Raw genomic sequence first — 17,519 nt, forward strand, 5'->3', positions numbered from 1 at the left:
AATATTCAATTATTACGCCGTTCCCGAGCTTTTAATGTTCATTATAAGGGGGGGGGGGGAGAGTCGTCTAATCAAGATGGCTCGAAAATACTCATTTTTTGCAAAAAAATCTGTCCTAACTTTTGTTATTTTGTTTTAAGCCACTTGTGACGAGCTCCCAAAGTTCAAAGTTTTGATTCAACTGTGTTCATCAAAATAGATTTTTTTTTCAATAATTACTCAACATAATTAAAAAAAAGTAAGGTGTCAAATTAAAGATCTTACTATTTTAAATAATGGCAGTATTCTTCTATTTTTGTTGTGTTTTAGTAACTTAAAACCAACTTAATTTTAAAAAAATTTAAAGCACTGACTAGCTATCTTTTTTAAATCACAAAATCTAAGACATGTTCTTTAATGGGCTCCATTTCATGTGAAGTAATTTTTTTTGTACGTCCAACTGGTTTTATTCCAGTTGAATTTTGATTATAATTACTACTATGGCACCACCACCCAAATTGTATATAAACCTCCTGAAAGAAAATGTCTTTGGTAGAATGAGAGATTATAAATATTTAACCTGTGATTGTGGTAATTTTATGTATCATCATTGGGGATGTATATCAACATTTCGGCCATTGTCATATCCCTTTAGATCTCTGTAAAATAGCGGCTGAAGTAGAAAGAAAATCCTCCCTTTATTCTTGTTATTTTACTTGTAGGAAAAAGGGAGAATTTTTGAATTTCTCAGTTACTATTCGAGATAGGAGTCAGATTCTATATACCTATGAGCATCCAGTGTATATTTAACTTGCGACTTGGGTAATTTTGTGTATCATCAATGGGGATGTATATAAATTCTTTGGCCATTGTCTCATCCCTTTAAAATATCGGATGAAGTAGAATTGAAATCCTCCCCTCTTCTTGAAATTTTTGCCTTGGACCAAAATATTCATATGGAGGGTTATTTACCACACAAAAATCTGTTTTACTCCCCTGCAGTTGATAGCATGAAGTGAAAATGATTGAATATTTTAATTTTTTTTTCAGGAACTACGCCTAAACTAAGTGAACATTAAATTAGCAATAGTTATAAGAAAAAAATCTTCCAAAAATGAAAAAAAAACCTGAATCCAAAAAAAAGGATGTTTGTTCATCCCAATTTTTTATTTATGGTGAATATTTGGAAGTTGTTGCAAAAAAATTAACAAAAAAATGACACATTTTTATAAAAAAAATTATTTTACAACAATTTTTTCTTAGGCATAGTTTGATAATGGCGCCACTAAAAAGTGATAATGTTATAAGCTGGGCCAGTCATTATTGTTAGAAAAAAGACAGTTGACAGTGCTGGGAAGGCTATTTTTTATTAACAAAGGTTGTAGCTGTAAAAAAAAAAATGCTCCCCCTCCCCACTTATAAAGATAATACAAGATTGATTTTAAACCATCTTTCTTTCTTTTTTTGTTATAATTCAGTGATAAAAATTCCCTTAATTTTTTAGGGGATTTTTAAAATGATTAGGTATAATTATTATTACAGGGGGAGCATTTTATATAATACTAAAAGCTGCCAACAATATATACAATGTTATTATTGCATACAGAAGACAAAGGATGGTTGTATAGAAAGTTAGTATGAAAAAAAAACAGCTGATTTGTACAAACCAGATGAAGAAAAAACAGCTGTTTATAGCAATGTCGTCATTTTCTTTAATTTGCGCGCCAAAATAAGATTAAAGTCAGCTGTTGAATGCAGATTTTACTAAAAAATGTACTGTATGTACATTACTGTTATAATTGTACATGTGTGTACATAATTATATAGAAAATAATATAAGAATTATGTCTAGAAATTATTTGTAGTCAATTTTGGGAAGCTGCAAATTGTTTTTTTTTTCTAATCTGAGATGAAAATATTTTTTTTTATTAACTGGTGAAAAATGAGCAATAAAAGACACAAAATTTATATAAAAAAGTGTCTTTTTATTAAAGTTTACACAAACACACACACCATAACCATAATATATTAATCATAAAATTAAAAAAAAACTGCTCAATCCAAGAATCTTTTTATCTATCTATTCTAAATCTTTTTTTTCTGCAAATCAAAAATAATCAATGCATGTAAAAATAATGGCCTTAACAAATTTTAATTCCATTTATGATTTTTATTTAAAGTGTGTGTTTGCTTTTTATCTGAATTATTTTTAGTTTTTGCATTTCTTACTCATTTTTTCCTTCATGCTTTATAATTCTTTAAAAGTATTTTAAATTAACATTTCTTAAAAATAATTTAAAAGCATTTAATTTATAGGTTAAAATATTTATGCATTTAGAACAATTTTATTATTTTCTCTAATGTTTTAATTTTTAGCTAATAAAGGCAAAAAGCAGAGTGTAAACTTGAAATAAGGTGGATCCTTTCAAATTGGGCCAGGTTTTGGTCAATTTCTCAATGAGTCAAATCTGAAAAAAATATCTAGTTGTTTTTAAAAAAAAGTCATAAAACTTTAATTATTTTCTTGAAGAAAAAAAGAAGTTAATTTGTCCAATTCCAAAGATCTTATATATACCATCAAGGTAACCTATAAAACACAAAGACAAATTGGTTTGCCAGAATTTTGAGGTTGACCAAAGCAAGGCCCAAGTTGAACAAAAAATACACCAAATATTTTGTACATATTCTGAAGTAAATTTTGTGTACATTTTAGTACATAGCTGATGTACAAATATGCAGATTTAAGAGATGGTTGTTTAAAGCAAGCATTTATGAAAACAAGGATACATAATAAGGTTGTTGTCTTAGTTATGGCATGTATCCATTTACTTTACATCCATTGTTACCCTTTATCCATAGTTTTTTTTAAAAATAATTATACTTTTAATGGCTTCAAATATTTTAATTTTTATTTCAACAACAAATATTGAAGTATAAATATGTTACAGAGAGAGTAAAACTGATTAAGGATTCAAATAATCAAAAAGGCAATATGATATTTCTTTATAATAAATATTTTACTTCAAATTTGTTTAGTCTAGATCTTTTTATTACCACTTAAAAAGGAGGCTTTAGACAGTTATTAGATGATTATCCAACTTTAAAGATCATTGAAAGTAGGATTCTTAAAAGCTATTGAAAATATCAATGCAAGCAGTTATTGTGTTACATTGATAAAATCATGATAAATTGAAAGTGTAAATCAATTTAAAAATCTTGTATCCTACTAGTTGAAGTTTAATAATTTTCTAAAGCAGTGCCTACCCAGCCTACTCTCCTAGTATAATTTAGTTTGAAATAACATAACACTTCCACATCTGAATGGGGGCAGTGGGTATTTACAAATTACATCTTCATACAGCAATCAAAATAAATTCAAATTGCATTTATTTAGCAATTCAAGTAAATCTGCAAAAATATTTAAACCACAAAAAAAATCTTAAAACATAATTTGTAAATTCTAAACTGCTCTTCAGATTTAAACACAAAAAAACTGCCAATTTTTCAAAATAAAAAAACACTAACTTAAAATGGATGGAGGAATCCATTAATATTTTTTGAATTATAATTAAACTGCTTGTTAGAATTTTTTTACTTTTTAAGTAAATGAATAAATGAATTTAGGGTATTAAGAACTAAAATTTGTACATAAAATGTATATTAATAAAATTTCTAATTACATAATGCATTCATTTGATGAAATCAGCTTCTGATCATTTGTAAATAAAAAAAAATATGAGTTTATTGAAAGAATCTTTATCATTAAATTATTTTATAGTTTAAATTAAAGTAGAGCTTTTTATTAGTATTATATTATATTATATATATATATTGTTGCCTCTATTTAATACAGAACTATTTATTTATATTCTAATGTTGATTTATAACATAAAAAAATTTGTCCACATTTTTTGTTAACAATTTTGCAGTTAAAAAAGTTTACATTTCAATCATGCTGGTTACAATTATTTTTATATTTTCATTAATTATATATCATTGATTTTTTCCCCAAAATTGCATTTATTGTTTTATTTTTACAAAGATATGCCTTATTTTCTTATATAGTTTTGATATTTGAATTTAGAATCTTATGAATTAATTTTAGTTTTGGTCAATATTAGATTCTCATTTATTTTTGTTTTCTATGACTGAAATGTAAACTAGAAACATGCTCAAAGAATATTTCTACTGCAAAAAAAAAGCAAAATTTATTATCTGAGAAAAACAGGTATTATATATAAAGTATTCCTCCCCCAGTTATATTTTTATCTTTATTTTCAATGAAAATCTAGTTGATCTCATTTCTAATTTTATTAACTGTTTAGGTTTTAGTTCCAAGTTTATATGAAAATAAAACAAGATTTGTAAATCAAGAGAAATTTTATCAATTAAAGTTTTAGATTATTTTGTTGCTGTGTACTGTACACCCAGCTAAATCTTATTGAGGAAAATATCAATGGAGGTCTGGTTAGGGAGGGGACAATGGGCTGTTTATTACACAATAGTCCCCAAAGTTTTATGATAATGATTTCTTGTTTGGTTGGCTTAACAACTTTGGGGACTTGGTTGATTCATTGAGTTGAGTTTCCAAAAGCTTCAACCACTGATTGTAATCTAAAGAATGGATGATTTTTTTGGTAATATCATTGGGGTTAAACATCAATTTACTGCTCCATTGTCTTATCCCTTGAGATCCCTGGGCTCTAGAGGTCTGTTAACATTTTCCTTCTCTTATGTCCATAAGATTACAAGCTGGGCTGAAAAAATAATTTGGAAATGAGGACAAGAAAAAATTTTTTCATTGCACAAAAACACACCAGTGAGTTTTAGAAAGGAAATAATAATAATAAATTTTGCTCATTAAATTTATAAAAATGCCAAATATAATTTGTAAAAAAAATAGAATAAAATTTTTACTAAATACTTTTTGATTCAATAATCTAAAAAAAAATCTTTTTCAATTAAAAATCTTTTAGGACTAAAAATGAAGATTTTGATATTATTCATTGATATTATTAATGTGTCTAAATATGTTATTAGACTTTTCATGTTCATAATGCAATAACATTTATTTATTAAAAAGTACAGGGATTTTCCTTAAAACCATTGTATCATTTACTTAGATACAAGTAATAGTAGTTGAAAACCAACTTTGTTGTTGATATTAAAATACATGAACTCATAAAAAGTCTAATAATATATTTACTTTGCTAACCACACTTGTCAATAATTTCCTAAAATCAAAATGTTTTTAAATATTGTAATATTTTGTATAAAAGTATGCCTTACTACGTATTTGTTGACTCTCTAATGAGATAACTCAAGTTTTGAATTTAGGAAATTACTGGATTATTCCCAAATATAATGTGATTACTCCAAGTAAAAACAATGCAGAATATGTAAAGAATAAAATTTCTAGTCAATAGTTTTTAATTAAAAGATATAAAATTATTTCTTGAGTTTTATGAAGAATCATTATTATTATTATAAAATGTAATTATATAAAACTAATGTTGTTATAATAAAAATACAGTTAGCCCAAATAATCCCTAAAACTATGGTCCCAGATTTTTAATAATTATGCTTTTTTAACTTATAAACTAACATGGACATAAAAAGTATTGTTATTTTTTCAGAAAAAAAGTGTCAGTTTTTGTAAGAATAACAATTCATATTATTTCTATGTTACAATAAGGAGATGAATAATTTTTTATGATTTTATGTAAAATTTATAAAATTACATATGAGTCAATCTGAACAAAAAGTGGATTTTCTTTTTTACATAAAATCCTAAAGAAAAATGTGAGGGCAGGGCTCCATTGTTCCTGTAGTAATTTTATTATTAAAAATATTGTTATTTATTTCTTATTATCAACAATTATTATAATTAAATTTTGTCTTGCATAAGTTATAAATAAAACAATTAAGCTTTATCAATTTTGTCTATATCAGTGGTTCAGTGGTTACTGAGATCTTAAGCTTCAGACAGACACACAGACATTGTAAAAGTTATGTTTTACAAGAATTTGCTATGTTTAAGGACAGAAAAGTTATGTTTTGCAAGAATTTGCTATGTGAAGGACAAAAAGCTATGTTTATTAGATTTTGCTATGTGAAGGACAGAAAAGCTAAATTTTGCAAGAATATGCTATGTAAAGGACAGAAAAGCTAAGTTTTGCAAGAATTTGCTATGTAAAGGACAGAAAAGCTAAGTTTTGCAAGAATTTGCTATGTGAAAGGCCAAAAAGCTATGTTTTGAAAGATTTTGCTATGTTAAGGACAGAAAAGCTAAGTTTTGCAAGAATTTGATAAAAGCTAAGTTTTGCAAGATTTTGCTATTTGATGGACAGAAAAGCTATGTTTAGCAAGATTTTGCTATATTAAGGGCAAAAAAGCTAAGTTTTTCAAGAATTTGTTATGTTAATGGCAGAAAAGCTAAGATTTGCAAGAATTTGCTATGTAAAGGAAAGAAAAGCTATGTTTTGTGAGATTTTGCTATGTAAAGGACCAAAAAACTATGTTTTGCAAGAATTTGCTATGTGAAGGACAGAAAAGCTAGGTTTGGAATAATTTGCTATGTGAATGACCAAAAAGTTATGTTTAGTGAGATTTTGCAATGTGAAGCTCAGAAAGGTTAGGTTTGGAAGAATTTGCTATGTGAAGGACAGAAAAGCTAGGTTTTGTGAGTCGAAGGGAGGCTTCTTATCTTATAATATCTTTGTTAGGGAAGGCAAGTTATGCCCTTCATCTAATAACTTCTCACTCTAGGAAGGCTACTTATGTCCTTCATAGGAAGGTTACTTATGTCCTAATAAGGAATGACTTTGTTTTCTTTCCATGATCCAAATAATAAGTTCTTGTGTACCTATCCTCTAGAGGCTATAACTGTTCAGGTACACTAAAATAATACCTTGTGGTGTACCTGTCCTATAGAGGTTATCCAGGTTAAAGTACACTGAAAGAAAACCCTATTATGTTCCTGTCCTCTAGAGGCTATCAAGGTTCACATACACTAAAATAATACCTTGTGGTGTACCTATCTTCTTCAGGTTATCCAGGTACAGGTACACTGAAAGAAAACCCTTAGTACTGTGTACCTTTCCCTTGGGTTCAAACACAACATTCCCAATAGGTCCACAATTTGAAAATAAATCTCAAAAAACGCGCGGCTAGAGCTAACTACACATGGAAGAACACACTTCTTTGTAGAAAATATATTTCGCTTTATTCAAGCCTTCTCAATTCTATAAAATAATAACCATATTTGCAAAAATTCTTAAGAAAACAACAAGCTTCATACTAGTTAAAATTAATATAAGTTTAACAAAAAACAAGTTAAAAATATTAAGAACTTTGAAAAAAAGAATTTTTAAAAACAAAATAAAATCTAAATCTTTTTACTTTGAAATATGGTGTACCTAATTGTTTGAGAGTTTATGTACAACTGAATTATTTATTGTAATGGAAGGGGGGGGGGGGGAAGGGTTAGCAGATGAAAATTGGCGGTCAAACTTTTCAACAGTGGTAAGAATTTATACAACAACAAGGAAGAAAATATTCAAAATTTTGGTTGGGTTAGCATTTTTTAAAAAAATATTGCAATTTGCAAGTCAAATAGGTATAAATTATGTTACAAGAAAAAACAACATGTATTAGCAAAATTTACTTTCATTAACAAAAATATATAACAATAACAATAATTTTAAATTTTTCTGTTCAGCCCCAGGTGCTTTGTTTCAAATTTATTGATGAAGAAGGATTCTCGACATTTTCTGTACATGGCTGACTCCTGCCTGCAATTTTCTATAACAGATACTTTCATGTTGGCAACACTGTGTCCAGGAAGATTAAAATGTTCCCCAACTGCAGTTTTATTCAAGTTTTCATTTTGAGATCTGACACAATCTAAATGTTGTTTGAATCTTTCTTTAAGCTGTTTCCCCGTTTCTCCTACATACTGTGTGTATTTGCATTCTCTCCTATCACATGTTATAACATAAACGAGATTTTTTGTAGAGCAGCTGACTGGTGTAGAAATAGGTACCTTAAAATTATTTGCTGAGCTGTAGACAACTTTGGCTTCACGGACATGAGGGCAGGAGGGACAGTTAGGTAGGTTACATCTCTTCATACCTTTGACACTTCTTTTTTCACGTTCAGGTAGCTTTGATTTCACCAATATTTCCCGGAGAGAGCTGTGTTTGGGCTGACGATAGGCAACTAAAGGTGGTTCTGGAAATATCTTTTTCAGTCTCTCATCTTTTACCATTATTTTCCAACCTTGTTTTAGGATTGTGCTGATTGAAGGTAGAGCTGGATGGAAAGTAATAACAAATGGTATTCTCTTGGTTGATACTTTAACTTTCTTTTCCAGGGCCGCATTTCTATCAATATTTAGAGCCTTGGCAATAGCACCATTGATTATCTGTAGGTTGTAGTTTCTAGAAAGAAGCAGTTGTTTAAGTTCATCTAGTCGTTGGATTAGTGTGTTTTTTTCAGAACATATTCTTACTAGTCTGTAACATAAGCTGAAGGGAATATTTTTGGTAATGTGTGCAGGATGTGCTGATGTTGGCAACAGGTACTGGCAACGGTCTGTAGGTTTTTTTATAGATATCTGTGACCAAGGTTTTGTTTTTGATGGTAACTAATGTGTCCAGGAAAGGTATGGATCGGCTTGAGTGGCAGAAGCAGTCATGTTCAAATCCAGCAGGATAGGTACAAGGGAAAGGACAGGTGAACGAACTTGTAAATTTAATTGTGGGGTGGAGTGTATTGACCAATTCTAAAAACATTTGTAGATTCTCCACACTGCCTCTCCAGATCATAAACAGGTCATCCAAGAATCTTTCCAGTAAAATTAGGGGATTTCTGCCAGCTGCTACTTGCCTTGCTAGATTTTTTATCTTGACATCTATACTATGCATCATTATTGTTGCATAGTTTGGAGCACAAGCCGTGCCCATGGCTGTGCCACAAGCTTGCAGGAACAGAGATTTGTCAAATTCAAATATATTACATGTGAGGACTAGTTGCAGAAGTTGAATTAGAAAGAGTGTTGGTACAGTTTTGTCTGGTCTGTTTTCTAGAGCAGATTTCATACAAGATATTCCATCATCATGGCGAATATTTGTATACAATGCAGAGACATCCATGGTCACCAGAATGTCTGTGTCTTCAATGTTTCCAGAGTCATTGAAATCTTTCAGTGTTCTGAGGAAATCTGGAGTATCTTCAATAAAGGCAGGAATTTGATGAATGACTTTTTTTGCATGAAAGTCAACGAATCTTGATATGTTTTCAGTAATTGATCCATTACCAGAAACAATAGGACGGCCTGGGGGGATAGTGCCAGGTTCATGTTCCTTATGAACCTTAAAAATCTGGTAGAACCTGCCTGGGCCTTTGTCACTAGGATTCATGGCATTAAATTCGGATTTTGTTATCCATTTGTTGTTAAGCCCATCTTTTAATACAGAAACAATTTGGTGTTTCATTGTATCCAAATCCTTTTCAGATGATGGTTTGTAGTAAGGTAGCGGTGGCCCAGTTGGTTGCTGTTGAGAAGAAAGAAGGTGTTGATTGCAGCTGTTTACATAATCATCATAGTTAACCACAACTATACCACTGCCCTTGTCCGCAGGCTTAACTATGATCTGGCGTTCTTTCTGCAGCTTGACTAGGTTCTGGAGGGCCTCAAATTCGTCCTCTGGTAGATTTCTAATTTTTGGATTGAGGTGTTTTTTGTTCCACAGAGTTCTGTTTTGTAAATTAGATTCTACATTATTAAGGAAAGTTTGTAATGGTTTAGCTACATTACCACGATTTGGAAAATTTGTTTTCTCCTGTTTAAATATTGATGGAATAAAATTACTGTCCTCAGGTTCAACATCATCAGTGTAGAATTGTTCTGCCCATTGCATTCGTCGACTGAATTTTAAATGATCTGATAAAATTTCTGTCATATCTATATTTGGAGGTTTGATACAAAAATTTAGACCTTTGTTCAGAGCTCGAATAGCTGCATCACTTAAATCAATGCTGGAGTAATTAAACACAATGTTGACTGGTGTTTTTTTCTGTAATCTTTTAAGTATTGTTGATTTATATTTTCTTTGTCTCGCCCCTGGTCTATTCTTCTTTTTTGTCACTCTAACATTGTTGGTCCCCACTCTAGTGTTGTCCACGTTTTGTTGGCTCGTATCTGTAGTTTCTGAGAGAGATATTATGTGTTTTAACTTATTGTTTTTGGTTTTTAATGCTTGACACAAAAGTTTTCGGTTTTGTTTCACTAAAAATTATTGTAGATTCAGCTTGTCAATAGTTGTCACTAAACATAACATTTTATCTCTCAATTTATCTTGTTCCCTGTACAATTTTAAGCAACAGTCATTCATGTCATCAATTGAATTTTGTATCCAACGTTTTGATTGTTCTTTAGATTCTTCATACCATAATTGTTTGAATTCATTTGAGCCAAAATTTGCCGGTTTATTTCGTATTTTGAAAGTGTTTGGGATTACATCACTGTTAAGGCAATTTCGCAAAAACTCACAAGTAGCAAATTTATTATTGGATTTCTTGACAATTTTGTAGTGTTGGTTATACAACAGTCTGAAGCCAGGAATCGTTAAGAATTTTGAAATATAATCATTACCAGAAGTCTGCATGGCTGAAGGAGTCACAAGATAACTTCACAAGGACGCTGGGTATGTTGATATGTAGATGTTCATCTCAAACAGATGGGCGTAGCATCTGGTGGACAGCATCGCTAACTTCTGCTTCTTCTTGTGTAGGAGGCTGTGACAACCTTCTTGAGCTCTATGGATGGATGGTAAATCTCAAAAAACGCGCGGCTAGAGCTAACTACACATGGAAGAACACACTTCTTTGTAGAAAATATATTTCGCTTTATTCAAGCCTTCTCAATTCTATAAAATAATAACCATATTTGCAAAAATTCTTAAGAAAACAACAAGCTTCATACTAGTTAAAATTAATATAAGTTTAACAAAAAACAAGTTAAAAATATTAAGAACTTTGAAAAAAAGAATTTTTAAAAACAAAATAAAATCTAAATCTTTTTACTTTGAAATATGGTGTACCTAATTGTTTGAGAGTTTATGTACAACTGAATTATTTATTGTAATGGAAGGGGGGGGGGAAGGGTTAGCAGATGAAAATTGGCGGTCAAACTTTTCAACAGTGGTAAGAATTTATACAACAACAAGGAAGAAAATATTCAAAATTTTGGTTGGGTTAGCATTTTTTAAAAAATTTGAAAATAGTCTAAGTAATACGACATTTAGGTTAACTTTGACTTCAAATTTTTATTATTTTGATTATACAAAAAGTTTTATGTTAAAATATTTTTGTTTTTAAGGCCAAGCTTTTCTATAATTGGAGTTGGTCTGTCCGTCTGTAATTTTTGTAAATTTAGGTATATTAGAATAGTCCAAAAAACTATCCCCCCCCCCCCCATTTTCTGAAGCTGGTAAAAGTCCCTCCACAGATTATCATACGATAGAATAGTCAATGAGGGGCCAATGTACACCAATGTTAACCCTTACAGATCGGGGGGGGGGCTCCAAGAGCCCCCCCCTCTAGTTTTTTCAATCTCATTTTTTTTGTAGGTAAGATGGAGTGCTGTGACTTCATGACTTTTTAAGTTTAGTAATTATACGTCGGCAAGAGTTGATTTTATTAGGATATCTGGTCTGTGTCGGTCGTGGTGTCCGGTCAAAATCGGTTGGGTAGCACCAAAATTAGAAAAAAAATCTAAAAAAATCTTAATTTCTACATTATGACTTTTGTGTATAAGGAGAAACCTAAATTTTTTTTGGTGAATACTTAGATATCAATGACCTTCTGAGAAAAAATGTGTTATGGCCGTTTGACCGCTCCCTGACCGACTTTATGACAGATTTTTGTCCGGCTTTTACTACAGACATATATCATGAATATCGTGGCTTCTATTACAGCTAGAGTCCTATAAATTTTTGGTAAATCCTTGAGCAACATCAAACAGATAAAAATATTAATCGGCGCCGCCAACCGCCGTTTTACCGCCGTAACCGCCGAAAATGGCGGTTTCCGTTATTTGCCGTTTTTTGGCGATGATCAGAAAAAGTAATTGTTTTGTTATGAAAAATAAAAGTTTGTCCTAAAATTTGGTCATCCTAGCTGCAAAATTGGCCGCTCTACAGCTGTTTTAAAATTTAGCGGCTGGCCGCTAAAAAGCGGTTAAGGAGCGGCCTGGCTGCTATAACTAGAAAAAGTAATTTTCTCTAAAAATACACATGAACCACCAGAAAAAAATTTTACGTCTTTATCTGTAACAGGAGCCGAGATAGAGGGGGGGGCTCTTGGAGCCCCCCCCCCCGATCTATTAAGGTGGGAATTGGGGCCCGAGCTGTAAGGGTTAAAACTTATTCTGGCCTCTCATTAGTTATTCTATTGTATGACTTCATAATCTGTGGAGGGACTTTTACCATCTTCCAAATACCTGAATATCTTTTAGATTTTTTAACCAGTATATTACAAGTAATTAAAAGATTTCATGATTATGATGCATAATGCTGAAACCTTTAAAGAACTTTTGATCAGAATGACAGAACTAAATGCTAATGTTGACATGAATGACAAGGAAAAACTTAAACTGTAATATCAACTAAAATCCAAACATATTACACATTTTATTTTCTAGGTATCTCCAAATTATTTGAAAATTTTCGAACAGGATATCAGAAATTTGGTGTTTTATAATAATTATTGTTCAATTTGATTTTGTGATAAATGGAATATTTAGTAACAAAATTTATGTATCCTTAATGGACATTGTACATAATCTAAACAGATAGATAGATATGTATGTTTCTACATAAAATAAGAAACAAACAGGAATTAAATTGATATGAAAATAATTTACTAAAACAAGATTGCCATTATTGTAAAGATGGACAAAGTGGTTAATAGAGTGGATTCTCAATGGTCAGCAAAATATACTTAGTAAATTATCTATGCAAACATTTCTTTCTAAGATTCCTTTTATCCTATCTCCTACCTTGTAGAATTTCTTTACTATTTACTTTTTATGTATTTTGTATCCTATCCATGTATATGGAAAATACTTTTATTGGTGGGATTAGGTTTAATTGGGTACAGAGTTTCTAATTAGGGTTATTGCCCCCTGCAGAGTTTAAGAATAAAGAGGGAAAAAATACTCACCCATCTTATTTTGGTTGGGGTTCATTGCTTGCAAGACACTTTTAGGAATAGCACCAAATTTGTATTATTTCTAAAGGACTTACAAATTTGTACAATTTCATAATAAACTTCAAAGTAGTAATGGAAAATTCCTTAATTGGTAAGCCTAGAATAACACACACACATGTTGATAACTCCTTTTTTCAAATTAGTCATTATTTAAAAATAGACTGACTATGGATTTATAATAGAAGAGAATGTTTTAGATTAGATTAGATTTATTATTCTTGGGTGTACATACATAGAAAAAAAAAACAAAAAAATAATAAATGAATTAAATGAATATTATATACATTTATATATACAGTCAAATTTTATTGATATGGTTAATTTATAAAAAGATTTTCTTCCCAAATGGCAGTTTCCTAAAATCTAGGAAGTATGCAGTAATGTGTATACACACATTGTTTTCATACAGGCCATGTTAGACCTATTAAGATTATATATTCCTATTATCCTATAGTCACTTGGCTGGGGCTTTTTGTTTTTTAATTTCAAGACCAATAAATCTATCACAGTGCGTTTGAAGGTGCTTTGACTTTTGTTTCAGAACCTTAATTGGGACATAGTGCATTTCATTACCCTAGGTTAGTTAACTTCATTTCACTCTATAATAAAATATGACAAGAAAAGCAAAGATTAATTATCTAATATTGTGAACAACTTTGCTTTTATCAAGTCTTTCATAAAATCTCTCTATATATGATTTATTTAAGGCTGAATTTCTGTGACCTTAGCAAAGCAATTGATAAAAATGGCCATGAATCAACTCACTACATGAGTGGTTTTATGAAGAACTTTATAAAAGCAAACTTGTTCAACATTTCAAATAAATAAACTTTGCTTTTCTTGTCATGATTATGCGGTAACTCCTAGGGGAGAGGAAAATTGAACTTGAAATTTTCAAATCTAATTTTCTCAATAACCGCTGCATTTTAAATTTTATTGAAAAGTGAAATGAAGTTACCTAAACTAGGGTAATGAAAAGCACTATGTCCCAATTTAGGTTCTGACACAAAATTCAAAGCACCTTCGAACTCACTGTGCTATGTAATGACTTAGATAACAATTCAAACGTTTATTTCTAATCTCTACTAGGTTCTTGGGTAGATTTTATTGGGGGCGATCCCAAAGAATAAATAATTCTGAATAAAGACTTAATTAACATTTTAAAAAGTTTATCGCTTAACAATATTCTTACATGATTAAATACTTTACATAAATTACAAATTATAAAATACAAATATTAAAACCGAGTAAAATATTCTTCTAATGTTAAAACGTTGATTAAAGAAAAATAATAAGTAGAGACTAAACGAATATAACTATATTTTATGTTCCTACACTATTTATTTTCATTTCACTGCATTTTTTAGTAGCAAAGCTACTCTATAAGTCCGTCAGTCAGTCAGTCCGTAACACTATAAGGGAAATGGGATTTACTCAGCTCCTATAAAAGATAAAAGGCTGAAACTTTTTGATAACATTCCCATCATTAAGGAGCACAATTAAAAAGATAGGGTATAGTCCTTTCCACGACATCCCTCCATAAGGAGCGATTCTTCGTATTTTTAAAATGGCTTTTTATAGGGTATTTTAGGTTAGGTTAGGTTATTAAAAAATGTGTGATTTTTGGGGCTTTGAGTGAACGTCGAATAAGATTGGTTTCTGTTCAAAAGCTACTGTGAAAAATACAATCGCTCCTTATGGAGGGATGTCGTGGAAAGGACTATACCCAAAAGATATCAAAATTAAATTTTTTCGTCGATTAAAGAAAACAACTATGACGGTCCGACTGCCTTTTGCAGGTTTTAGGCTATTTTTATATTTTTCAGATTTTTCTCCATATCTTTGGTGTTTATGGTCCGATTTTCAAGATTTTTTACATATTTCCCCATATCTTTGGCGTTTTTGGTCCAATTTTCTAACTTTTTGGGAATATCAGTATCAAAATGATTTTTCTCGTTGTTATGAGAATCTTACTGTAATTTACTTTGACATCATACAAAATAAAACAAGGTTTTGTTTTATTTTCCGTAATAAATATATTCTTGATTTTTTGAAATTTACTTATAATCTACTTGTACATGTTCCCATCCATGATTTTTTGAGCTTCGCTACTTATGGATGTTATCATCCTTGTTTTGAAATACAAACAAATTTACTTATTCAATCTAATATTTTCTAATATCCAGAATAGATTAAAACCTTCACAGAATAATCAATATTTCTGAAAAGATTAACTTTATTAAAACTGCTATTAGAAAAGTCTTAAAAGACACACACAAACACACAAATATTAAAGGAGATCTTAGGTTGGACAAGTTTCATTAATATTTTGATAGGGGTGACGTTTAATACCCCCTACCCTATACCCAATTTCCAAAATAAAGTTTTCAAGCCTGAAATAAATTAACAATCACCTTCAAAAAAAAGTTTGTACTGAAGTAATAAAAAAAAAATATATGAGAGAGGTCTAGGTTTGCAAGAAACTATATTAAAAAGCGCCAAATATTAAGATTATTAAGCCAACAAATAAGATAACATTGACATAAAACTTTGAGCACTAGTGTAATAAATAGCCCAATGTCCCCTCTCTCCCTCTAAGAACGTTGCCGCGTAAATATTTTAATGTGTCATTTCTATATTGAATACCCCCCTCCGTCCACTCTTCTATCTATCTATCTATCTATCTATCTATCTATCTATCTATCTTATCTATCTTATCTATCTATCTATCTATCTATCTATCTATCTATCTATCTATCTATCTATCTATCTATCTATCTATCTATCTATATATCTATCTATCTATATATCTATCTATCTATCTATCTATCTATCTATCTATCTATCTATCTATACTTATCTATCTATCTATCTATCTATCTATCTATCTATCTATCTATCTATCTATCTATCTATCTATCTATCTATATATATATCTATCTATCTATCTATACTTATCTATCTAATCTATCTATCCCCCCACCGTCCACTCTTATTATTTTAACAGATTGAAAAAAATGATTTTTAGGTTATATACGGTAAATGGGTAGAAGAAGGGTGGTGGCACCCTCCTTAAAATTAGTTAAAAACCTTCCCAGGATATCTGAGAAGCTACCCTGTGAAGGAGAACCATATCGGTTCTGCGGTTATCGAGATCCTTTGGTACAAACATACAAACATACAGACAAACATCCTGTTACTTTATTATAAGGATTAATACTCTAATAATGGATATAGAATACGTGGATATATTGCCAGGGGAAAACTTTTTGTAACTTAGCTCGCTCATTTGGACCTTATCTATTGGTCTAATTAGCAGGAGGGGATGGGGTTGTTGGGCCGGGGTATCCTTACTTAACCCTTAACGGTCGGGGGGGGGGGGGGGGGATGGGCGTTGAACGCCCCCCATCCGGTTTTTTCTATCTCATTTTCTGTGTGTGAAAGATAAAGAGCCCAAACTGCTTGACTTTTTAAGTGTGGGTATGAGACATAACTGAGAGTTGAAATTTTTTATTTTAGCTTCAAAAATAAAAAAATTACAGGCGTTTGAAATTTATAAGTAAAAAAGGACTTAAAAACAAAGGTTGTTAAATAAAAGGGAGAAGGAAGCGAAAATTGACCTTGACTTACTTAAGGTCGGAAATTCATCATAACACAGGGGACTTGCACAAAAATTTTAGCCCTCTAGCTCTAATAGGAACTGAGATAATATGGAGGGGGGGGCTTTTAACGCCCCCCCCCCCCCCCCCGACTGATTAAGGTGCAGCAAGGGGCCCGACCGTAAGGGGTTAAGCCAGCTGCGAGTGTCACTTCTTATATGAAAATCGGTTACAACATCCATGTAATAATATATCGATTCCACTAAAATCTCTGTCTTTAAGTGATTTTGTAAAATAACGAATATTTTCTATAATTAGAGCTGGTCCATTTGTACGTTAAAACGTCTGTCTCTGATCGGTGATATAATCGTTCTATTGATTTTAAATAAAAGTTAGATAGTGACTCTGTAATTGAGTCCGTACTTTCTTGTAACTTAACTGGTACCCAAAGTTTTATTATCACCTTCTCTTGTTTTTAATAGAGGTGTCCAAACTTTGCTAACTGTGATATCATCATATTTTAAATCTGTACGACAATTCTTACATGTTTAAATTATCTAAATATAAACTAAAATAAATCACAAAACCTTATAAAAGTACATATTATATAGTTATAATCTATAATACAAAGTAGCTTGATGTCTGTCCGTCTATCTGTCTGTCTGT

The 17,519-nt window shown here is 30.6% G+C and overlaps 1 protein-coding gene across 1 annotated transcript; it reads right to left on the reverse strand.

The window, feature by feature from the left end:
* Positions 1–7,681: 7,681 nt before the first annotated feature.
* Positions 7,682–9,902, reverse strand: LOC145307009 (uncharacterized). The gene is made up of 2 exons (XM_080149348.1): positions 8,869–9,902; positions 7,682–8,420 (listed from the first exon to the last, which is right to left on the reverse strand). The coding sequence occupies exons 1-2, from the start codon at positions 9,900–9,902 to the stop codon at positions 7,682–7,684; spliced, it is 1,773 nt and encodes a 590-aa protein (XP_080005474.1).
* Between the last annotated feature and the right edge of the window lie 7,617 nt (positions 9,903–17,519).

The sequence above is a fragment of the Acartia tonsa genome, chromosome 15, assembly GCF_053477335.1.
Source record: "Acartia tonsa isolate MP-2025a chromosome 15, ASM5347733v1, whole genome shotgun sequence".
Lineage (NCBI taxonomy): Eukaryota > Metazoa > Arthropoda > Copepoda > Calanoida > Acartiidae > Acartia > Acartia tonsa.